This window comes from Actinia tenebrosa, unplaced genomic scaffold (assembly GCF_029948245.1).
Source record: "Actinia tenebrosa isolate PJP-AT-01 unplaced genomic scaffold, QUT_ActTen_1.0 PGA_scaffold3__52_contigs__length_22856419, whole genome shotgun sequence".
Lineage (NCBI taxonomy): Eukaryota > Metazoa > Cnidaria > Anthozoa > Actiniaria > Actiniidae > Actinia > Actinia tenebrosa.
Genome location: NW_028292580.1, coordinates 14,823,277 through 14,846,156, shown reverse-complemented (window position 1 = coordinate 14,846,156; position 22,880 = coordinate 14,823,277). Strand labels below are relative to the sequence as shown.

The 22,880-nt window shown below is 36.3% G+C and overlaps 6 protein-coding genes and 1 long non-coding RNA gene across 10 annotated transcripts; 3 read left to right on the top strand and 4 right to left on the bottom strand.

Moving 5' to 3' along the window:
* The first annotated feature begins 1 nt into the window (after position 1).
* Positions 2-2,900, top strand: LOC116298451 (uncharacterized). Of its 2 annotated transcripts, none has more exons than XM_031706934.2 (2): positions 2-92; positions 674-2,900. In XM_031706934.2, the coding sequence occupies exon 2, from the start codon at positions 688-690 to the stop codon at positions 2,467-2,469; it is 1,782 nt and encodes a 593-aa protein (XP_031562794.1). In that variant the 5' UTR covers positions 2-92; positions 674-687; the 3' UTR covers positions 2,470-2,900. The 2 variants fall into 2 exon arrangements, with proteins under 2 accessions (XP_031562794.1, XP_031562802.1); XM_031706942.2 differs by having other exon boundaries at positions 19-92; positions 677-2,900.
* Positions 2,901-3,230: 330 nt separating this feature from the next.
* On the bottom strand, positions 3,231-4,388 carry LOC116298463 (uncharacterized). Its single transcript, XM_031706954.1, has 2 exons — positions 4,087-4,388; positions 3,231-3,417 (listed from the first exon to the last, which is right to left on the bottom strand). The coding sequence occupies exons 1-2, from the start codon at positions 4,318-4,320 to the stop codon at positions 3,307-3,309; spliced, it is 345 nt and encodes a 114-aa protein (XP_031562814.1). The 5' UTR covers positions 4,321-4,388; the 3' UTR covers positions 3,231-3,306.
* A 662-nt stretch (positions 4,389-5,050) lies between these two features.
* On the bottom strand, positions 5,051-7,516 carry LOC116298495 (protein RD3-like). Its single transcript, XM_031706989.2, has one exon. It carries the CDS (start codon positions 7,375-7,377, stop codon positions 6,790-6,792), a length of 588 nt encoding a protein of 195 aa, XP_031562849.1. The 5' UTR covers positions 7,378-7,516; the 3' UTR covers positions 5,051-6,789.
* Positions 5,051-11,843, bottom strand: LOC116298488 (uncharacterized). The gene is made up of 7 exons (XM_031706974.2): positions 11,730-11,843; positions 11,562-11,644; positions 10,772-11,447; positions 9,893-10,069; positions 9,192-9,673; positions 8,598-8,676; positions 5,051-5,265 (listed from the first exon to the last, which is right to left on the bottom strand). Exons 1-7 carry the CDS (start codon positions 11,833-11,835, stop codon positions 5,228-5,230), a joined length of 1,641 nt encoding a protein of 546 aa, XP_031562834.1. The 5' UTR covers positions 11,836-11,843; the 3' UTR covers positions 5,051-5,227.
* Positions 11,844-13,800: 1,957 nt separating this feature from the next.
* LOC116298510 (ciliary microtubule inner protein 7) lies at positions 13,801-15,511 on the top strand. Its single transcript, XM_031707013.2, has 4 exons — positions 13,801-13,990; positions 14,073-14,186; positions 14,405-14,491; positions 14,747-15,511. Exons 1-4 carry the CDS (start codon positions 13,958-13,960, stop codon positions 15,173-15,175), a joined length of 663 nt encoding a protein of 220 aa, XP_031562873.1. The 5' UTR covers positions 13,801-13,957; the 3' UTR covers positions 15,176-15,511.
* On the bottom strand, positions 15,251-16,248 carry LOC116298521 (uncharacterized). 3 transcript variants are annotated; one of them, XR_004197353.2, is made up of 3 exons: positions 16,182-16,248; positions 15,527-15,686; positions 15,251-15,388 (listed from the first exon to the last, which is right to left on the bottom strand). It is a non-coding gene; the product is annotated as an uncharacterized LOC116298521 (long non-coding RNA). The 3 variants fall into 3 exon arrangements; XR_004197354.2 differs by having other exon boundaries at positions 16,178-16,219; XR_004197348.2 differs by having other exon boundaries at positions 16,092-16,212.
* Positions 16,249-16,278: 30 nt separating this feature from the next.
* Positions 16,279-22,375, top strand: LOC116298093 (uncharacterized). Its single transcript, XM_089035483.1, has 7 exons — positions 16,279-17,056; positions 17,675-17,848; positions 18,578-18,734; positions 19,647-19,793; positions 20,340-20,416; positions 20,934-21,020; positions 21,569-22,375. Exons 1-7 carry the CDS (start codon positions 16,379-16,381, stop codon positions 21,728-21,730), a joined length of 1,482 nt encoding a protein of 493 aa, XP_088891609.1. The 5' UTR covers positions 16,279-16,378; the 3' UTR covers positions 21,731-22,375.
* Positions 22,376-22,880: the final 505 nt, after the last annotated feature.

Sequence of the window (22,880 nt, the reverse complement as noted above, 5' to 3'; positions counted from 1 at the left end):
CGGAAATTCAAAAAAAAAACATCTGATATTTTACAACGAAACGTACAACAAGGCTGTTTTAATACCGGAAAAGGGTTATATAAGCTTTTAAGGTAAGCTATAAATTTCCTACTACATTTTACTATTTTCTTATTACCGTAAAATCGAAATCAAAACGTATTTTCAACTGAAACACAGCTTTTTTTGATATCACATGTCGATCATGTACCGTCGCGTAATGAATTTAACTTAAAAACAATGATGAAGTTACAATCTAATATCGAGACGTTTTAGCGATGTAAAAGAAATTTTTAGTGTAAATAGAATTCATATCGACTCTGCTCTAATTCAAAATCGTTTTTCTCGGGTATTTTTTTTGGAAAATGCATTTAATGATTCAATAATCTCTAAAGAGTTGTGTTACATTTTCTTGTTAATTCAATTAACTTAACAGGCCCTTAAATTTAAAGCCCAACGTAAGGTATTAGCCTTTTAAAATTATGACTGCAAGCTTTTTTTTAACCATTTTGAAAGCTAATTTTCCTGGCCTACTCGACATATAGCCCCCCTAGCTCCAACCTATGTCCCTGGGCTTTTGTTTCTAATCAATCAATAGAGTGAAATTTTTAATTCTAATAATTACTCATTGCTGAACAGAATACATTTTCTCAACTTATACTATTTTTAATGGTAGAAGTGTCCTTCAGAATGGCTGACAAAACAACAATGAAAGATGTTGCTGGTCGAGGACATGATGCCGTTGATTGTGACAGATCGAAAGCCATGGAGGAAGAAAAACTTTTAAAAGAAAGACTTCTTGATGAGAAAATGAAGTTAATAAAACAAAAGAACGAAGAAAGACTGAGACGGCAAAAGGAAATTGAGGAAGACATCAGGTGTGCCAGTTTGCACAGCACTCAAGCTGCAGAGGAAAAGCCTGCTGTCACAGAACATAAAATGGCTGGCATACAGAAGGATAATAATTCATCAGTATCCAGGATGAGAGGTAGAGCAAGAGGAAGAATTCTAGCTAAAATGGCAAAGGAAGAACTCCAGGCTCACAGATTTGAAAACAAGGGAAAGCAAACCTATGAGGATTTAGAAAATGAAGTGCAAAAGAAAGAGATTAGGAATTCTCCTCCTAGAGGGGGTTCGTCAAGCTTCTTGTACGATGAGCGCAGAGTCGATATGTCAAAGGTGTCAAGCAGGTCAAGCAATTCTTGGGGTGGAAGTCAGTTTGAAGATGTTGTTGAAAAAGTTGTGGAAAAACATGCCCATCAAAGAAAAAAGGATCAAAACATTGAAGTCTCCATGACTGGAAAAGAAAGAAAACAATATATAGAATGGAAAGAGGAAAGAAAGAGAATAGATAGAGAAAGGAAATTACGTCAGAAAAGCGGAGAAAACTGGAAGAGAGAATGGGATAGAGAAAAAGTTCATAAAGAATTCAGTTCCACTCATGAAAGACATGATCAGCATCATACAAGACGTAGTGGACAAAGGTTTGGGGAGAGGACAAGGCGGAAACCTGACTGGGATCTTCATGACGACAGAGTCCCAGAAAAAGATATTCATTATACAGACAATAACAGAGAAAATGAGAGAGATAACTGGGAAGAAATAAATGACCAAAAGAACAATATTGCAATTAATAATGAGGTAGAAGATTGGGAAAATAGTAGCTCTACTGGCGTTGAAAGACACATTGAATCAGGCTTAAAAGAAGAAACCATTTTATCGGCAAATTTGGAAGACAGCACAACCAGAAAAGTAAACAAAAAAGACGATTCAAATACAAACAATGAAACAAATGAAACTGTTGATAATGCAGCAGTAAACTCAGAAATGTCTAAAGAACATCATACAACAGACATGGCTGATAGCAAAGAAGTAAAAGAAACTTTTGAACCAAGAATTAATCAAGAACAGGAAGATATTGACATTAAGAATCTAACTGTAACTATCGATTCAAAAGGAAAGAGAAATATATTTGATGAGCTGACAAATAATGATATAAATTCACATCCTGATAAAATGGAAGGTACATTTAGTGATGACAGCAAGGAGAGTAAGGAAGAGACTCTCAGTGTCAAGGAAGATAAAGTTATCGAAGAGGCAAAACCGCAGAGAATTCACAAGAAGCACCGGCGAAGAGAAGAGAAAGAAAGTCCCCAAAGCAGTAAACCACAGGAGAAACAGGATTTAAGTAATGAAATGGTTGAAAACAAAAAGATAAATAATTCAGAACTTGAAAGAAACACAACAGATGTGAAGGTTGAATCTGACAGCATCACCAACTCAATGTCGTCATCATCACACCATGAAAAGTCCGAGGAAAGCTTACCAAAGCTTGAAATCAAGAAAGCAGAGGAGAACAATGAAGATGTGCCAGATTTTTTGAAGACACCACAGAAAAAGAACTGGGCTGATTGTGAGTTTGACGAAGAATTAGACTTACCACCACTAGAATGGGGCAGCCTTACAAAATGATTATTCCACAGATATCATCAAGATAACATTGAAGTATTATTGGTGTAATTGGTAAACTTTCCATGTCTCATGTATTGATGTATATCTTAGATGTTTTTTTAAAATTAAACTTATAATATTCTTCATGACCAAAGTCAGCCACTATTATACATCTTTATAATTTATTACGTAATTCTAGATTTTTAAAATTTTGTAATAATATTCTTCATGTATCATTTATGACATAATTCTAGATTTTAAAAATCTTGTCTCTGCTGCTTGAGGCTTTTTAATTGAAACTCTAATACTTTCAAACAAAAATGAATGCATTAATATTTGCATGTAGTTTAGAATGTGTATTTCTAGGTTTTAGTAAAAAACATGTCAAAATATGCTGGTCATGTACCATTTTAATAGTGTTTTTAAATAAATTTGATGAATCAAAATTTAAAAAATAAGTGGTACATGTGTTTTGTTTAGGGATCAAGGAGGGGATCAGGTGAAGAGGGAGATGAAATAAAAATTTTTGGGTGGTGTTATCACTTCAGAGCCTGGTTGTACGAAGGGTGGATAGCACTATCCGATGGATGTGTTATCCATTAAATAAATTTATTGGATGACAGCATGGACTTATCCAATGATAACAGGGTCCAGGTTTTAAATACATAACCCCATTGACTTATTACCTTCGGCTTCTGTTTTAATCAATGTGTAATGTTCTTGTCTATATCTTCACTAACACATACCATATCCTAACAAGTAAAATGACTCAAACAACAGAATAAATAATATGATTTATTCAGTCCTTAGTAGTTGCATTAGTATTGAATAAATCATTGATAAAATTATTAATGCTGTTTAAAGAGCACCACAGTTCTTTAAGATTGGAACTAGTTCTCCAGATGCTTGCATGGCTTTTGTCTTTGATCCATCAGCAATGAATTTCTTGTCAACAAAAAGTTGAGGGACCTGCAAGCAATCAAAACCAATTGGATATTAGAACATCACTGTCATAAATCTTGCTGTCAGGAACTGTTGAGGGAGGAGGGTAGGGGCTTGCCCTCCCATGCTTTTCTTCTTCTTTCGCATACTAATCTCTTATAATTTCCATTCTAAACCCCTCCACTTTTTTCCTTGTTCATAATAGTCTCTTGTACTTTTCTTGTGCTTTTAATTATTTCGCTATATCCTCCAACATGGCTGCCGTGTTATGTATGTTCTGAAATTACTCCATATAAACTTCCTTATTTTGGCATTCATATCCAAAAAAACAACCATTTTAAATGTTATGGAGCAATGGAAAATAAAAATATTAACAGTATTTTTTTCCGGGGGGAGGGGGGGGGGGGTCGAAATAGACAACATTCTGTTTTTAGCTACTGCACATGCAGCCTCCGCTGAAAACCTGATTTGAACACCGCCACCCGTTTTCATCGTATTATAATAAAGTTTTATCATGGCACTGAACTAATATTAAATACCCAAATATATTACCTGAAATAATAAGCTTACAGCGTTTGAAGCTATATGAACCCAACGTTGACAATCCTAACTATCCATTAAATGTACACCATTTCGAATTGATCATAACTAATGAACTATATTTCTAAATTAACAGTCTTAAAACTAAAAACTTACACTTCTGATGCCAGATAACGTTCGTAAATAATCCTGAATACTGTCACCGTCATTACGTCCATCAAGCTCGATCACCAAAAAATCTTTGAGTCCAGTTTTGTTCAGAGCTGCTTTGGCCATATCACAGTAAGGACAGTAGGTCTTAGAGAATACTACTACCTTGTTTGATGCTATCATTTCATCTACAAGCTTTTTTGCTGCTGCATTCGGCATAGTGCTACCACTTAGTCCCATACAGTCGATAAACAGAATCGAGATATTATGTAATTGAGTGCGATCGCTCGAGTCGAGGCTAGAACGTCATGGAGTTAGCCATATAGTGTCCTTAGAGTATTTATGCAAATGAGTTATATACATATATACATATATACCCTTTGTTATTGTTCTATAATTGTTGTCCCTCCCCATAACCATACAGCACTAGTTAACCCCTTTGTGAATCAACTTCAAGCACCAATGCTCAACCACTCACTTGCTAGCAGTCTTGTACCTTTTCACAAAAGAGGGGTGGATCCATGAATTTTAGAAGGGTGGTGACCGTCCAGGAATTTGTTGAAAAGGAGAGTTGACCGTTACAAACGATATGCTGAGAAATTTTAGCAAAAGGGGGTTGACAAGTCACCCCTTTTAACACCCCTGAATCTGCCCCTGCAAAAAAATGTTTGATTCAAAAATTTGCAAAGTGCATTTGGTTACACCTGAACCATAAGTCCAAAGTACAGTGCAGTCTTTACTGCTAGCAAATTACTACAAGTCGACCACAATAATTTTTCTTAAATGTGAGTGATGAAGTAGGGACTGTAAGGAGTAGCGAGCGACAGAGTCCAAATAGAGAACATAAGGAAAAATGGACTTTAAAAAAGACTACCTTTGAGCCCATCAGTAATCCAGCAGTTGCACTCTAAGACCAATACTTTTATACCAGCTATAATTCAGGTGTTGGTTCTTGTGTATGAGATTTGGACACAATTCAAAAGTGATTTTAATCAATAAATCTTTACCAATTTAATACAGTGTAATCAATACCATCAAAACACTGAATTTTGATAAATAATTTCAAATAAAAAACAAATGCCAACTGACTGCCTTCCTTTTATCAAGTTTTCATCTACTTTCTTCTTATCTATCTTCACAGTTTTCTCTATTTCTTCTTCCATGCAGCTTTGCTATTCATAGCAACTGTAATGGAAAAAATTACCATCAAGACTTGATCATAGCATAGTCATAGTACATGTGAAATTACATTACACCAATTAAATTAGGTAATGGCAAACATGAACTAAAATGCTTCCATGCATTTATCTGCAGAATATCATGGAAATACCAAAACCTTCTTATTTACAAGAATAATATAACTTGTACCTGGTAGTTCTTCGTAACATTTTTTAACAACATATACTAATGAACTAAATTACCTAATAAACTAAATTAAATTACAATGAAGATTTTGCATCAATGGGAAAAATACAGGACTTACTGCTCTGTCAGTATGCCATTCAATTCACCAATAGAAATTTTGCACCATCACACATGCCCATGCCCATCAATACAGCTTGGGCTGACTGTGGCTAGATAGCAGAACAATAATATCTTTTTGCTCTTAGGAATTAAATTCATTATTATGTAAAACAATTATATTGTTCCTGCCATCTGACATGCCTGCCATCATTTGAAGGTGCAAAACCTTTGTTTTTGGCTGCATGTATAGTCAAAATTATTGAATATGGGTATGCTGCAATGGCATGTTTTCCATTTATGCAAAAGCTACCCTTTCAAATAATTAATAATAATAAGACATTATAACAAAGGGGTGAAGAGAAATGGCAAGAGGATGGAATCCTTCTCCCCCTTTCCTACAGATCATCTGGGAATGAAAAGACTATGAGGTATGAGGCATGCTTTGGATGTTTTTTTGAAATTCAGCATGTGAAAACACAAATATCCATATGATATTCATATTATTACCTATTAAAGATTACTGAAATATGTAAACTAAGTATTAGGGACCAATCGATTTTTACGTCCCAGGGGCTGGGGGGGCGGCAGTGGTTTATTTGTAAAAAAATGAAATGAAACTTGTACCCCCGTCTAAAATCAATAAATGGAAAACGTATCCTCCCCCTTCAACACTACTAAATACGTCACCCCCCCTAAAATACGGCCATTACAAAAATGTACCCCCCAAATTTTACTGGCTTTAAAAAATGTACCCCCTTGTATTTCCACCGCGCGCCCCCTCCCTCTGGGACGTAATAAATGATCGGTTCCTTATCTTCATTATCATCTATGCCTGTGTGGCACTTAAAGCTGAAAGTATTATCTTCGCCAAGTGTAAAATTAATAAATATATAACGCTTGACATTCGCCAAGAAAATTAAGTAAACAATCAGACAATATTGTTTCAGGTACAATAATATCTACACTAGACTATTTCAAGATGCAAATCAATACGGATTATGATTAATTTCTGGGAGATCGAAGTTCTTTTTTTCTTACTAGTAATAAATAAACTATTTTCAATGAGAATTACTTAGCCTTTAGTTTTAGTTTGTAATATTTACCAAATTAGTTTTAAATAAATACTTGAGGCAATGCACGCTCTAACATGTCAAGAGATTTTTCTATCCTAAAACCGCAATCCTAAAACAGGGAGCGCAGATTATTTAAATGCTCGTAATATTTTTAAAATTTGATGCAATAGTATCAAACAGCTAAATCTCTCATAGCTACAAATTCAGGCATACTTTGAACCCTCCTTGTTTGTTCATCAACATCACTTTTAGAAACTGCCAGTGGATAGACTTTGCTCGACGACTGACTCCTTATAGTCTTTATACTCGAACCCAAATCTGTTAAGCTACGCGTAAGCCATTTGAGTGTCGAACTGTTGTCCAAATCCTTTGTCTCCGCAAGATATCGTTCAATTAGGCAACGAAAGACCTTTGGTATTTCTGATAACTCAAACGACCGAGTCTCCAACATTGTTCTAAATTGACTTATTATTTCTCCGCTGTGCTCTGGTCGAACTTTAGTGGATAACTCTTCGAGAACTAGCCTGTCAACAGGACTTAATTGATAGTTATGTCTATTCGGCGTACTTATTAACCAACTATAGTCTGCCGTGTTTTTTCGTCGCTTTTCCTCCCGTTCTCTTTCCGCTTTTAAATCCTCGATTATTTTCATCTGACTTTCTAGTTCGTTCATCAACGTTTCAGCAACTAAAACGCTATCTGGTTTACTGGGAGGAACATCGCTGTCCGCGCGTTTTAATCCAAAACCTCCTAACAACATATTAACAGATTTTAAGGAACATTAGCTGAGGTCCACTTCAGACTGTTACTGTACAAACTCCACTGAAATTCTCCGCATTTAGATACCTATTAAAATGAACAGATAGACTACTGAACCAACAGCTGTACCAAATCTGTACCAAAATATAAACTCATTTGCTTTTTGTGACGTCATAATAGATTTATGGCCCAACTAACTTTTTAGGTTCCAGTCCTTCTCGACGATATTTGACAGTATTTATATCTTATAAGATTTAAAGTGCATATCACCCCTAAAATCAAACCACTTTTATCATATTCTAGACATCACCAGCTTTCAAACTATATACATACGAGGTCGATTGGATAATAGAGTACGATATGTTGCTTTGAAATATCAGTTGCTTTAGTGTTGTGATTCGAATGAAAAATTAAAAATAGCTAGAACCGGTTTTCATCATATTCACTGGTAATGTTTAGAATTTTTTACAACTAATTTGTCGATTCTTATCGATCAGCTTTATTCGAAATGGACTAGCCGAACTACGTCATAATCCTCAAAACCAGTTCGGGGCGCGCACTTGGCCATATCGGAACATGTTATTTATCATAAAAGTACTCATCATGAGATTTTAAATTACAAAAGCCAAGACCATTGCGAAGCAGTATGTATTAATATGATGACACGAATTTATTAATGATTTACAAATCCATGATGAGTTTACCCTATGGATCTGAGTCGTAATTCATAAATTAGAATAGCAAGATATTTCAAAATTGTCTCTGAAGTTGCTGCATGTGCATTTGCAGGCGGGGACCCTTCTTGTGTTAAGCAGAAATGGGATTTTCCATTTACTGGCGGATTAAAGTGAGATAACCGGTTAAAAATTATCAATTTGAGTTAAATGCATGTGGTAACGCCTATGGCTTTAAGTATTGGTGAAATTAAGGAATTATAACCCGTTAAAACCTGTTAGATACTCGATCATCTCCAAGACTTCAGTTAATTAGGAAGCAATAAAACACTGATGAAAAATATATTTAAAAAAATTAATTCTTACGTTCTGCCTCAAGTTCCACATTTTTGCTTTATCAGTTTTTGTTTTTGTACGTGCTTGCGGATGCTTTCTTTGATCTGTTCTAAGCTTACATTTTCATTTACGCCTGTAAGTAAAAACACAGTAAACGCTACAAAAATGGTCTGACAGCTGTAATTTAAATTCACATAATTTAGACACTTACTCTCAAATAAAGAAGAACCAGCTAGATTAAGTGTTCGCTTCTCCGATCTTTGCCTTTTAAATGATGATCTTGAAATTTCCTTAAGACAAACATGCAAAAATGAGTAAGTTTTTTAACTTTTATCGTTCAATTGTCACAAACTGAGCAAGGAATTTTGGGTAAACAGGAATAAATAACGCTAACCCCGATTGCGAGAAAAATTATCAAAGGTTGATTGATATCCATTAAAAGTATTGAACGTAAATAAAAAAGGGGAATACTTCATTTTGTTTTATCCTTAGTTACTATGGTTTGTCAGTATCTTCTCGCTATTTGCAATGCATCAAAGGTACTGACAGCTTCTGCGCGCGATCGTACCAAGAGCATTGTAATTGCAAGTTGCGCACAATCCCTGCAAGGATGTGATGCGCTGGCAATGCAGTATACCGCAAACAATGACTACCTAGGAATCTTGGATGCGACAGTTTCAGGAACAGATCTACATAGAGCTATACGCCTTACTGTGATTCAATATTTCACCAAGCTCGTCACCATATTTCTCAACACAATTTGAAGGAGGTTTTCCAGTTTTTAAACTAGAATCAATTTATATACCTCCAAAACTTGCGTGTCGTGTGTCTTCAGATCAAACTCCTTGGCATGAGATTTTGCTGAGGCTGCGATTCCAATGTCGCACTTTTTCTTGTTGTTTGTTACAACACCGGTGTTATGGGCCTTACGTTTAAGACCAGATATTGTTTTAGATGAGCTACTTTCTGTTTGGCACGATTTTTTTGACCTGATTTTTGAGACGCCTTTCTCGATACTCGTGTTCTCATTTTCTTCGACTTTTCCTCGAGATCTGGTTCCATACTTTCGTAGTTGTTTTTCTGCGTTTTTCTTTTGTCGTTTCTTTGGGGTTGATGATTTAGTCTTTACAGGTGATTCATCTATTTGTTCTCGTTTAACCATCAATGTTTCTTGGTCAAGATGACATTCTGTCTCGCTGTGATCAAGGATAGGAGAGGCTGTCAAATCGAATATGAAGATGCCCAAAGGATCTTCTTGTTGCTTTTTGTCTTGGTTCGAACTTCGGTCTAGACAAATAAAAACAATTATGAAACGCCAACCATCCATGGGATCTTGCGCAATCTGCTACAATCTTGCGCAATTAGAATTAAACTTAAGAGAAGTCTCAATTCCAGGAATACATGCAGACATGCAGGTAAAACTGATTGCAGGTGAAAAACTTCCTCGCTAAAGGTGTTTGTCAATGCACGACAAATGGACTTGTACTAACCGTGTATAAAACTTACCATGACTAGGTACCTGTTGCCTAACTTGGACTTGCGACAGAACAGTGGCAACTGGAGAGTGTTTGGGCCATTTGTCTTTGGTCAGCAATAATAATCGATTGGCGGGCGAAGGAGCTGTTTTTGTTGGTTGTTCAACTTGTTTCTCTAATTGTATGGAAGGCCGTATAGTTGGACTTACTAATTGTCAAAAATATAAGCAATTCCATTAGAGAATATTCATGATGAACTACTGATTGAGTTTTCACTGTGATGTTTTATTTTAATAATGAGCCATGTGCAAAAAGCTCTAAACAGATTGTAACCACGGTTAACCACTGAAGAAATAGAAAACGCGCGCGCGTGCTGTGTGCAGTCATATATGAAGCACGCGGGGGTTGGCAGAACACGAGAGAAGTGTTAGGAGAAGCACGACGCGTAGCGGAGTGCTTCTGGACACTTTTCGAGTGTTCTGCCAATCTCAAAGTGCTTTATTACTGCACAGCACGGCAAGCAAGTTTTTTATTTCTTTTATGAAATACAAATTACAATAATAGATAGGAATGACGCAACGGAAAGTTGTGCTCTCATAAAGCACGCGCTCCAAGCCAATCAGAACGCGACATTCATAACAGTTATTTTATAATATGAAAGTGAACTCGCTATCACTGATTGAAAAACTTATTTAATATATGCATAAACAAAGAAGTAATACTTATTTGAAAAGTATAATAGTGTTGTAAATGCAGCAGTTGCCCTTGGCAGAAGCAAATGGGAAACTATATGGTAACATGTTACCGGCAATAACTTTTGCTCCACTTCAGTATTAGTATTTTTCTTTCTATGTTGCTATAATGCATATGTTACATGTTGTGGCGCTATTTTCTATCCACCCCCACTTACCAGCAGTAATTGGAAATGAAATTGAGAGTTGTTTCTGCCATTCTTCTGAGTAACTGTTAACTAGAGGAAGACACTGTGTAGAACTATCTGATTTCTGAACAGGAGCAATATGCATTGAAGTTGTGGTTGGCAGCGGATAAATAATTGCATTGGTCTCAGATAAGACATGTGTTTCATTAACCTTCTGGGTCAATGGGAACTGCACTGCATTGGCTTGAGATGGGAAACAGTGACAAGTCGATCCAGTATCCTCTGCAAGAGAACTTCCAGGATAACATTTTTGGAGAACACTTTGTGAAGGAGGAAAGGCTATATTTGTGGCTTGAATGTTTTCGTTCGTATTTCTACTACAAAGATACCCTAGATGTTCACTGTCACGCTTACTAGGAACCATATCCTTTCCACTAAAACCTGGTTTTGAGATTTGCATGCCAGTTTCTAACAAGCTTCTTTCATTTCGTTGGAGCACTGGCAAATCTTGGTGCTGTGAAGGTGGTGGAGTATCTCTAAAGCTATGGTGTCTCTCTGCCTCTTTAATCCTTATTAGGAGTTGATCCTCGCGTTGTTTGTATTTTTCTTCTCTTCTTAGTGCATCATCCTCCCTCCTTTTGAAGTCTTCTATTTGTTTCTTTTGCAGTTGAATATCCATATCCATTTTGGCCATGTTTTGCTCATTCTTTGAACAAAAAATACAACAGGTTTTTATGATAAAATTAATATAGGTTTCCGATCAATTGTAATATATAATTAATTATACCCCGATCACCAGTCTTTGAAACAGATTTCTCACCTTTAATATGATAGATCTCAATTCCTCGTTCTCTTTCAGTTCTTTTCTTAGTTTGTCAAAACGATTATCAAAATCTGTCTTTACTAAATAAAATGAATAAAATAATATTAGGCATAAAAACATCACTTTAATGGTTTCGACTAGATAAGCGATTGAAGTGGGACTCACATTCATCAACAACGCAGAAGGACTTTTCGGCAACGGAGGACATCTTTTCAAAATTCATATTATTGGTAGACAGGGAATTACCCAAACTTGTTTCAAAGGTCTTCATAGCTGTCTGTACCTGTTTGCCATCAAAATAAACACGTAAGTAGCAAATGGAAAATGTAATAAGGCCTCGTGGTGGTTGTGGTCATATATTTTTCTTTCTCTCTCTCTCTCTCTCTCTGTCTCTCTCTCTCTCTCTCTCTCTCTCTCTCTCTCTCTCTCTCTCTCTCTCTCTCTCTGTCTCTCTTTCTTTCTTTCTTTCTTCTTAGTGAAATCAGATCTTAAAAGGGTCAAGCCTTCTTTCAAGACTGCTTATCTTAGCTTACCTCTTTTGTATAATCTTTTAGCAAACCTATAAAAGTATCGAGCAAATCCCTAAAAAGCAGGGTTGTGTTAATATCAATATCATCATCATCATTATCATCATCAACAACAACAACAAGAAGACAACAGCAACATAACAAAACAACAACGACGACGAACGACGACCGACGACGACCGACGACGACAACGACAACAACATCAAAAAATTCGTTAATATTAATTATTACCTATTTTGAGGTTGACGAAAAAACTGGGTCGAGTTGGTATTTCCAACTTCAAGATGGCATTTATTTTGTCCACTTATAAAACAGCCCTGCCCCCCCCCCCCCCCCCCTCCAAATGCTCAAACCGACCCAGCATTTTCCTCAACCTTGGAACTGAGCTAATTATGCATGTACTTCTGGAAATACCAAGACCATTATAAAATGCTGGAAATAATATTTAATACCTTTGATCAAGCTCCAATGTCTTGGTTTTCTGTGTCTCAATAAATTTTTTTAGGTTTTCAGACTTTGATTTTTCCTGGTCCTTCTTGGACTCGTCAGAAAATATTGGAGGTTTGGAAAGATACTTCATGTAGTATTTTACTGGTTCGTCCTTGTGATTGACAAATGAATGATTGGAAAAATGAAAGGTGCCCAATTAGCAAGTTTTTAATCATTTTTTAAATTTTTTCGTAGTAAGGATTGTCTTATTATTCATTACCTCGTTTATTTGTTGTGAATTCCCTGTATTGGACCACCAATCACAGCTAGTACTGATTCTCTGTTGCTGTGATTGTGAAGATTTAGACTGAGAAAACAACTCGACGGAACTTTGTTGTGAGCTTTGTGATCCACTTGCTGCTTGGCTAAACTGCTGACTGTCCCAAAAATCACGACTAGAAAAAAGTAATGTTATTTAATTCGAAAAGAAAATTAAAAGAAAAAAAGACATTAAAAAGATACTTACCAGGGATTTGAGCTAAAGAGATCACGACCAGAGACTAAATTCTGTGAGAACATTTTCCCTCATCAGTAGTAAGCTGTTTTCGACTCACTGTAGTCAAGCTAGAGCAGCAAATTTTTAGGTTTTTTGTACAAAAATCTTACAGGAACAGTAGCTTGGATGGTTATACTGGTTTAATGTCAAGAAAATAGAGACAGATAAGGAAGGAGGATCGAAAGATTTAAAGGTAAAAACATCAGTAGGGGGAAATAAAGGAAAATCAAAAGTACAACTAAACTTAGTCTGACTACTTCCGACGCGTCTGCGACCACAGAAAGAAAACGCGCGAAATTTTCCCGCCATTTGGACTTTTCTTTTTTTCTTTTCTTTTCTTTTCTTTTTTTCTTTTTTTTTTTTTTCTTCAATCCTATTTTTTCAACTTCATTTTTTTCTAGAAAACAAGGTTGGTATAAGTATCTTATCTTTAAAAAAAAAAACAAAAATATTCATTGCAAAATATACTTCCCGTGTGACGACTATAGATCTAGTAAATTTTAAATATTTTAAAATTGTGACCAAAAACATTCGTTGAGAGTATTTGTTTAGAGAAATATCAGTTTTGTATTCTAAAAAAGCTACAAAATAAATTGATAAAACAACAGAACAGTATACTCGTTTACAGTTGTTTGTTGACATGACCGACATTATGATAAATGATCGTGCCAAAACCAGTCAGGCGAGACTAAACTGCATCGCGCTGTGATTGGTCAATCGAGTGTGATGGGTTTTGATGCGAAGCTCCGTGGAAACGACAACATAAACAGCTTCCATATTGTTAATGAAACATGATTTATAGCCTTATTTTCTTCAATACTCAACGATAACATATGGCGAAAGCTAGTATAAGAAGCAAGCTTTCGTATTGACAAGAAAAAATGGCTAATGTTGATGAAATACAAGGCAGCTGGGTAAGAAAGAAATCCGTCAAAAGCCAACTATGGACTCAAGTGTGACCGACAGTTGATCAACTTTATTTTTACTTGTTCACAGTTTCCTACTGGTTTCCATGGGCACTTTAGAAGTAAAACTCGTACCGATTTTAACATCCCTTATCGACAAAGAGCAAAGCCAAAACCACCAGTAAAATTTTTGAATCAAACTAAGGTAATCTTATTACACTATAAAGTAAGCACTAGTTTACTTTCACTTGCTTTAGGTCCTTTAGCTTTTACAATAATAATTAATTTACTCATCTTTATTGTTCTTTATCTTAATTATTGCGTTACTAATTACTCAGGTGATAATTGCTTTAAAAGAATGAATAATTTTTACCTTCAAATATTCAATTATTGCTTCTTAATTTTTATTTTTTCTTTACATAGGAGCGGTCCAACAGACACTTATTTTCAAGACATGACAATAGAAATGCCCACAGTAATGTTGGTGATCTAGAAGCGTTTTTTAATATGGTGAGTTTTGACATTCACCTTTCGGGAATTATCAATCATACGGTACGAGTAGATTTTTTTCCAAGATAGCATGGATAAAATGGGATAAAGGGGTCAAATCTAAAATGTTCATCTTTGTAAATGAATAGGGATAAAAAAAAACCGAATTCTTTCAATTATTTTTCACCCACTCAAATCATTCAAGGCCTCAAGATAGGGGGAGGAAGGGTCAACAATGTGCAGAATTTTTAAAATAAAAACTTATCTTTTTTCCAGGGTCTTGGTAAGCGGAAATACCTAAGTACCACTGATCAGTCAATTCCATCACAACATACCAAGTCTACAAAAGACATGTTAACATGGAAAGGAAATGAAAATAATGCTATGGTAACTACCTATCGAAGACAGTTTGATCGGCGATCAATGCCAGCACCAGGATTCAATGAATATGAACCTGTTCATGTGCGGTCCAATCTCCACCTTCAAAGACGGCATTTTAGAGCAGTCTCAGCTCCCCCGTCACAGCGCCGTACTGCACCACTTCTTGCTTGGAATGAACCAGATGACAGTTTCTCTTCAAGACCAGGGATAGGGTCTCATCATTTAACACAAAACCAGACCTTTTCACATTCAACACCAGCAAGACCTTCAAACACAAGTAATTTTACAGTTGCAGAGACGATAACACCATTAAATACCAGATAACATTTTATTGTCAAATACCTTTTGATAAAGACACAATGTATAGACACAATGTAAAAATGAAAGTATGTGCCTCTTCCTTGCATTGAGGAGAATTGGAAATTTAAAGAGATTGGCAAGGTCTAAGAAGTTTTAATTTTGCTGATCTGCTTCTTTATGCTTTGTAAAGAGGTTGAACATCCTCTTCTCATTCTTCAATCTTCATTATGAGCACTTCTATAAAATTTCAAAATGTTGACAGCTCCATTGAGACGTTTTCAACAAGATTATTAAAAATATTCCAAACGTTAGAAATAGTACAAGGTTCTTCTAAATTCTATTAAAATTAATTGTTTTCCATGCTTTCTTTCTTACCTTCTTACCAAACTGGTTTCCAACCAGTTATTCCATAAAAATACTGGGAAGCCATTGTAGTACAGTGTTCACTTTCAAAATGTTGATGCAATCATCCAAACCAATTTTTCCACTCGCACAAACTGATATGCAAGTATTCATCTCATAATCATTAATCATTCTAAATACAAATAAATGACATATCAGTAAACGGGGTCAGAGATGGAAGAATGCTCCATGCAAACTGATAGAAATTCTCTGACTTAAGGAAGATACATTTTTTATTGGTGGGGGGGGGGGGGGGGGAGGCTTGGGCTTCAGAGGGGACAGTTATCAATAATAATTTGAACTTTCTGTTTCCATGCTGGGCCATAGCCACTATATGGGGCAAGTGAGCCAGTTTCCTTGGTAAGATGTGATAAATGCCCATCAAAACTTTGGAAATCTCATTTTGGAGGGTCTCAATTTCAAAATTTTCAGGGCTTGCATGACCTGAAATTAGCTTTTTACTGTCTTAATTTGCTGCTCGTTTGTCTCAGTTATGCTGCAAATCCCCCAGCCTCTCCCCCCTTAATAATAAACATACTTCACATTAGACTTCCTTGATCTTAATATCCTGTGATTTCAAAACTTTATGAAACAATTGCCAAGACTGAATAAATTAAGATATACCCACTCTCGTTCAGGAGTCTAGATCCTATTAGTGATTTCTTAGCCAGAAATCTCAATAATATGTAGCCTCCGTAGCCAGGCCTCCCCAAAACCCACAAGGAACGCCTGGCTACGCAGGCTACAATAATATGGGAAGTCAATATTTTGCTATAGAAAAAGTTCATATATCAATTTTAAATGTCTGGGTTATTTTTTTAGCTTATGGATGAAAGTGAAGTCGATATCTGCCAAGATGCTAATAATACCAATGCTTTGAGAGAAGAAAATGAAGAATTTACGGATGATTTGGAGTCTGGAAACAGAACTGATGTTCGCCAAAAAAAAGATGGCGCGAACAATTTTGAGTCTTTGACACGTCCAATTTCAGCAGTTTCGAATGCGTTGAAAGATAGGTTTTTAAAGTCAAATTCCGGTGAAGAGAAAACAGATGATGATACTTACAATCAAAATAATGTGGAAACTTCTGGTAACGAAATTCATGCTACAGTGCCAAATGATAGTTTAGAACACGAGGCAAGTATAGAAAATGTTTCTGAAGTTGATCCATGTGCAGAAGTTCCAGCTGGTCCAAGATCTTCAAGCCCTGCCTTTGGCAACGATCCCTCCGATATTGCTGAAGAAATCAGAAAATTAGACATATCTAAAAACGACTCCGAAGTTGATGTTGATTGTGTCGACCAATTAAATGTGAGCTTTCCTGAAGTCCCTACTGACGACCCTGAAGATTTGGTCGATCAATCTAGTATTGACGGTGGATCGGAATCCATTGCTTCATCTCATTCATTAAGCAAGAGTTATATATACAGCTGTGTCAGTGTTGGTGAAGATATTCCTAATCCACTTCGGGATGACGGTGACTACTTAATACCAAAGTACAAGGTAATGCCACACCCAGAGGGGGGTATTACCACACTCAGAGGGGGGAGGGTAGCATGGGTGGCATTCGTGGCTAACACATTGTCTTTCACCACTGTGAGTCCAACGGGTTGGGTCACTGGTTCGAGCCCTGCGGTCGCCACATGTGAATTGAGTTTGATTGATGTGTTGTTCTCTCCTATGCTACGAGGGTTTTCTCCGGGTTCTCTGGTTTCCTCCCTCCGTAAAAATCAACAGGTGAGTTGAGCGGTGTCCCCAATTAGTGTGAAAGTGCTAGAACGACTAGACACTTAAATAAAAGTGATTTATTTACTTATTTATTTTTATCACCATCACCAAAGACCATTAAAATTACAATCAAAACAGTTCACTAAAAAAGGGGAGGAGTTCCCAGCCATTTAGTGAGTTGGGACTTGACTATTTCATATACTCAAAAAAGTAAGCCTGGCCTGGATCCCACCCTGAAGAGATTCCCAAAGAGCTATTACACTGTGCCTAAGGGTGAGTAAGAATCAGAGAAGGAGGTATTCAGCCCTACTTAGTATGCAGAGGGGCCACTATGTACACAAGCTACAAAGTTAATATTAAAATTGGCAAATTGTATTTATTCCTGTACATTAGCCTGATGGTAAAGGGTTCTGTTGGCCAAACAACAAATTACCGTTGAGTGGAGATCACAAATTTGAAGAAGATGCACAGTGGAAGATTTCCAAGAAAATTGGACAAGGTGCAGTTGGCCAGTGCTTTCTTGGATATCCAGTAGGGAAAGAAAACAATCTCTTTTGTGTGAAAAAGGTAAAAGCAATTTTATTTTTTTCTCTTGTATTAAATGGATTGAATGGATTAAATTGATGTCCCTTTGATAAGCCTTGCCTGAGTTGGATCATCATTAAAGAGTTATTTTAGACATAGGCAGCCCAAACAAGTTTCCTGTGTATGGCTTATAAGGAAATATATGGGAGTACGATGAACATATGACACAATGAAATGTTTCCCTTTCAGTCATTGCCTGTGCCTTGTTCACAGTCTTCTGGCAAAAAGGAAACTTTTGTGTTATGTTTGGCTTGTATAGGCCATTTTGCAGGAAATAATCACATGAATGTTACAGGATCCTAAAAACAAACGGACTTTCGCTGGGTTACTATAAAATATGCAGTAATATCCAAAACCTTATTCTAATAATTATTGCTTTTTTTCCATTATGAGATACTTTCAATTTCAAGATATTAAGCACTTAAAGTGTCTTCCCCATCCAGCAGAGCACCCAAAAAACCTTTGGTCTAATTGATTGGTTATCAAAATTATATATCAGCATGAGACTGTTTATTGCAAATAGTCTATTTGCTTTTAATGTTTTATTTATATTTATTTATTCATATGTGTTTATTCATTTATATTTGTATTTTTCATTTATATTTTTCATTTTTTCATTTTTTCATTCATTCATTCATTCGTTCACTCATTTATTTATTCATTTCATTTATTCATTCATTTATTTATTTATTTATTCATTTTTATGCTGAGACGTGTCAATACAATGAGGAGGAATTGAAGGCATTATGTTTAGCAGCAAAAGACATTTATGCTAAGACAATTAGCGAAGGGGCTAAAAATATTGTTTTACTTTATGGTGCAACATATTGCAAGCCTAATGTCTGCATTTTCATGGAATACATGGAGGGTAAGAAAACGTTTGTTGAATTGAATTCAGATATTGGACAATAAGATGTCTAAAAGCATGGATGCTCTATGCCCATTCATATAGACCTCTATATCTTGGGCATAATGTTTCCCATTTCAGACCATGTGTCATTCTCTTGAAAATAAGATACTTCGAAAATTAACCATATGCACGTGGCTTCTCTTGCACAACTGTTAAACGAAGAAATAATATTAAAGGGAATTGGACACATGGTCTGAAATAGGCAAACATTAAGCTTAAGCTTAAGAATCAAGACAACATTGTTTATTCCCAGACATGATTTGATGTTGGTCGTGCCATTGTCAGTGTGTAAATACAATGGTAGTACAGAATGAGCTTATAGTGTACCATATTTACTCGTTTAGACGCCGTGGCGTTTATTTAACTTCTCGTGGTCCAGCTGCGGCGTTTATTCGGGGGCGGCTTTTATTCAAAAATTACTTCATTCGATAAGATTTCTTGAAAGACAACTTTGTACTGTCACTTTGAACTTAAAAATATTGTTCTAAAAGAAAATAAATTTCCGTTGCTGGTTTAAACTTGAAATATGCTTTTTCTTTATCATTTATCATAAATTATCATTTCCTCAAATAAACGCCGCATCTGCGTCTATTCGGGGGCGTCGTCTATTAGTATTTTTAGTCCCAGGTGCGGCGTCTATTTGGGGGTGGCGTCTAAACGAGTAAATACGGTAATATAGTGTAGCATGTGCAAATCTGCAAAGAAAACCAAAATAAATGACAGTTTTGCATGAGACAAAATGTTGGTTGAGGATGAGATTGTGCCACTTAATGCACACTACACTATATTATTAAAGCTTACTAAAGATTACTTCTTGCCAACTCAGACTGTGAGTGGAATTTTAAAGTTTTCTAAAATTTTTGCTCACAGGAGGAACGGTACATCGTGCAATAATCGAAGCCAACAGACATTACAAGGATGGGCTTGATAAAATTGACTGTGTGCATTACTTCAAAGATGTCTTTTTAGCACTTAAGTTTATACACAGTAAAGGGATAAGACATAATGATGTTAAAGGTTTGTTGGTGTTGTTTTGGGGCTTACTGTGTTGTTGTTGTTTTTTTAATACTGGCTAGTGAGTCGTTTCTGTATGCATTCATCTCATGATGGCTTTTGTATATTGGCCAAAAGGAAGTGTTGTCTTCAAGATATTATGTACTCCCCTTGTTTCACTCCCTCGTGTTGGGGCGCTACTTGATTTAAAAACTACACTGTTAGACTCCGTTGTCAAAAACCTTTATTTTTCTGTACGATGTGAACTTGTTTTAAAGTCAAGTTAGGTAGGTGAGTGTCAACTGAAAATTATAACAATTACAAATTATGTATATATTTCGCGTAAATCGAACTAAGAATCACAGCTTAGAAAACTGATCACTTACCTTTTTTATCTCGTGTTTTTTCCGTACCTCTCCGTTCTCACATTTCCCCTAGAGGGTTACGGTAGGGAACTTTGTCATTGTGCAATACACCCCTCTTCTCCTTTATCTTCTCAATCTCACAAGAAGATCCTTCCAGTCTAAATCCTTTCATAGTTAACTAGAATAGAATATATTCTTTTTTCAGCTGATAACGTATTGTTAACTAAATCTAAAGTCCAAGCAAAGCTTTGCGATTTTGGAAAAGCAGTTGCAATCAGCCAGGTACGTAGAAGTTTTATAACTTTTAGGATGTGTTATATGCAGCAGCATAACATCCTGTTATCATGACGTGCTGATGTGCATGCAGCAGGGTGGAGTCCTGTCGGTAGTCGGTACACCAGCATCATGGCTGGAGACCGAGCCCCAGGGGTGCAAATTCCTAGCTTTACATCGGAGACTCTGTTACTACATGTAATTGTGCACTGGGCCGCCCATGATACTGTGATTACGTACTGTACTTATGATACTATGATTAACCATTGCATGAAGATAGATGACCAAGTCGTAAGGGTAACTCCAAAAACGAAAATCTTTTCCCACATGCATGGGGCACCCTAACGTTTGTTGTCCCAACTGAGTGTTTTATCAGAATGTCTTTGTGGCATCATTCACTTACATTGGGGAGTCGGGGCAAAGAAAAAGGATGCGAGAGGGAAAGCATCAAAACTGACGGGGAAGTCCTTTCATTGGCTGACCATTCGTTATTTTTTTACTAAGTTTACATCTTCCATTTGTCTAGCATAATCCAGCATCTACAGATGTTTGGTCAGGAGGCTGCTTCTTACTTGAAATGCTCGGCAAGAAGTATTCCAAAGCATTAATGTCGGTAAGATGAACATCCAATCTTGCACATTCTTTTCTACAGTACTGAAGGAGAAGCAAAGATGTGTTTGACACGTGTGAACATTTCATACAGCAGAATAATGCTCCTTCTTTTGGTTTACATGGTCCCTTATATAAATATATATAGCCTTATCTTAATTATGATCCTCTAACCTTGTTACGTTTCCAGTTGCCAGTCCCTCTGCTGGTATTATGATCCCAACATTATCTGCTTTGTCTCCACATGCACTCGTCCCTTGTCACCAAAATCCCTTTGCTTCCTTGTCTCGGATGGTCCCCTCTTCCGTGGACCCAAAGACACTTTTCATGTCATGTCTCCTGGTCCTTTGTCCAGTCAGTTCCTAATTGTCTCATCATTTCTCATCCTTGTCCCATCCCGCTTTTTTTCCTAGTTTCTCCCGCTTTGTTTACTTGTCCCATCCCCTTGTTTCCTTGTCTCATCCATTTTTTCCTGTTCGTATTCTACCCCAAAAATATTTTACCTACTGTATGGTATCTTATAAGAGCGTAACCCACGTTTTTCTCTTTCAGGGATTCTTGAAGAAGGGCAATGTCTTAGATGGAGATCGATTACCTGAAGACGTCGAACAAGATACCTACGAAGTACTGAGCAAGTGTTTTTGTGCAGAAAGAAACAAATATACAGCCTCAGATGTTTTGAAATCTGCGTTTTTCAATGATAAAGTAAATTAAAGCTATACAGTCATCCTCGTGGCAGGAGATTTTACGTTTATACCGCATTGCCATTGAAAGCTGAGTCTTACAGTTATTCAAGTAAAAACAGGCATCACCACAAGTCCAAAAGGCTTTGAAACACTGAGCTTACAAGATAAAGAAATGAAATGCTGAACATGGAAAACAGTGTGCATCAAATGCAGCAATAAAAAGACGAAATGTAGAAGCATATATTATACCGTATCCACTTGTTACTATTTATCGATTAGACAACAGAAAGTCGCGCGCCCATGGCGTTATAGACGCACCATAGAAAATACAAAGAACGATTAACAAGCGTTAAGAGTCAAGTGTCACTAGGCGTAGCCGTATCTTTTTTTTGCCAGGGTCTTGGTGGAAATATATAAGTACCACTGATCATCCAGCTCCTTCACAACATACCAAGTCCACAAAAGACATGTTAACATGGAAAGCCAATCAATTCAATTCAATTCAATTTTAATTTATTTACATTGTTTTTTAGTCAATTTTACATAGTAGAATTACAAAAAAATATATATATATAGCTTGAATAATATTTACAATTTTTACTATAATTAACAAATAATAGGTGTAAGTGTACGACAGCCAATGATGCTAATAAAAATGATGCTATGGTGACTACCTATCGAAGACAATTTGACCGGCAATCAATGCCAGCACCAGGATTCAATGAATATGAACCTATTCATGTGCGGTCTAATCTCCACTGAACTTTAGAAACAGATTGTTTTCCATGCTTTCTTTCTTAAAAGTCTTACCAAACTGGTTTCCAACCAGTTATTCCATAAAATAATCATTATTCATTAATCATTCAAAATGCAAATAAATGATATACCGGTAAACAGGGTCGGAGATGGAAGTGAGCCAGTTGCTTAGGTAAAATGTTATACATCCCCCTCAAAACTCTGGAAATCTCATTTCCGAGGGTCTCAGTTTTTAAACTTTTCAGGGGTTGCATGACCTGGTGCCTTTGCCGCTGGTTTGTCTCAGTAACGCATGAAAACAACCATCTTGATAACTTTACAAATTCCCCAACCCCCCCACTCCCCCTTAATAAAAACTGTACCTCACCTTATACTACCTTGATCTTTAATATCCTGTCATTTCAAATGAAAACCCTCTCTCA

What these genes read in the sequence shown, in the direction of transcription:
- LOC116298463 (XM_031706954.1), bottom strand. Translation starts at nt 4,320, where the DNA reads ATGGGACTAAGTGGTAGCACTATGCCGAATGCAGCAGCAAAAAAGCTT. An exon ending in CGTTATCTGGCATCAGAAGT is followed by an intron (nt 3,418 to 4,086) that starts GTAAGTTTTTAG and finishes GATTGCTTGCAG; the next exon opens with GTCCCTCAACTTTTTGTTGA.
- LOC116298093 (XM_089035483.1), top strand. Translation starts at nt 16,379, where the DNA reads ATGGATGAAAGTGAAGTCGATATCTGCCAAGATGCTAATAATACCAAT. An exon ending in AAGACATAATGATGTTAAAG is followed by an intron (nt 19,794 to 20,339) that starts GTTTGTTGGTGT and finishes TTCTTTTTTCAG; the next exon opens with CTGATAACGTATTGTTAACT. An exon ending in AAGCAGTTGCAATCAGCCAG is followed by an intron (nt 20,417 to 20,933) that starts GTACGTAGAAGT and finishes CCATTTGTCTAG; the next exon opens with CATAATCCAGCATCTACAGA.
- LOC116298488 (XM_031706974.2), bottom strand. Translation starts at nt 11,835, where the DNA reads ATGAAGACCTTTGAAACAAGTTTGGGTAATTCCCTGTCTACCAATAAT. An exon ending in TTCATTTCCAATTACTGCTG is followed by an intron (nt 10,070 to 10,771) that starts GTAAGTGGGGGT and finishes TTTGACAATTAG; the next exon opens with TAAGTCCAACTATACGGCCT. An exon ending in TGGTTCTTCTTTATTTGAGA is followed by an intron (nt 5,266 to 8,597) that starts GTAAGTGTCTAA and finishes TTTCCATTACAG; the next exon opens with TTGCTATGAATAGCAAAGCT.
- LOC116298451 (XM_031706934.2), top strand. Translation starts at nt 688, where the DNA reads ATGGCTGACAAAACAACAATGAAAGATGTTGCTGGTCGAGGACATGAT.
- LOC116298495 (XM_031706989.2), bottom strand. Translation starts at nt 7,377, where the DNA reads ATGTTGTTAGGAGGTTTTGGATTAAAACGCGCGGACAGCGATGTTCCT.
- LOC116298510 (XM_031707013.2), top strand. Translation starts at nt 13,958, where the DNA reads ATGGCTAATGTTGATGAAATACAAGGCAGCTGG. An exon ending in ATGAAATACAAGGCAGCTGG is followed by an intron (nt 13,991 to 14,072) that starts GTAAGAAAGAAA and finishes ACTTGTTCACAG; the next exon opens with TTTCCTACTGGTTTCCATGG. An exon ending in TAGAAGCGTTTTTTAATATG is followed by an intron (nt 14,492 to 14,746) that starts GTGAGTTTTGAC and finishes TCTTTTTTCCAG; the next exon opens with GGTCTTGGTAAGCGGAAATA.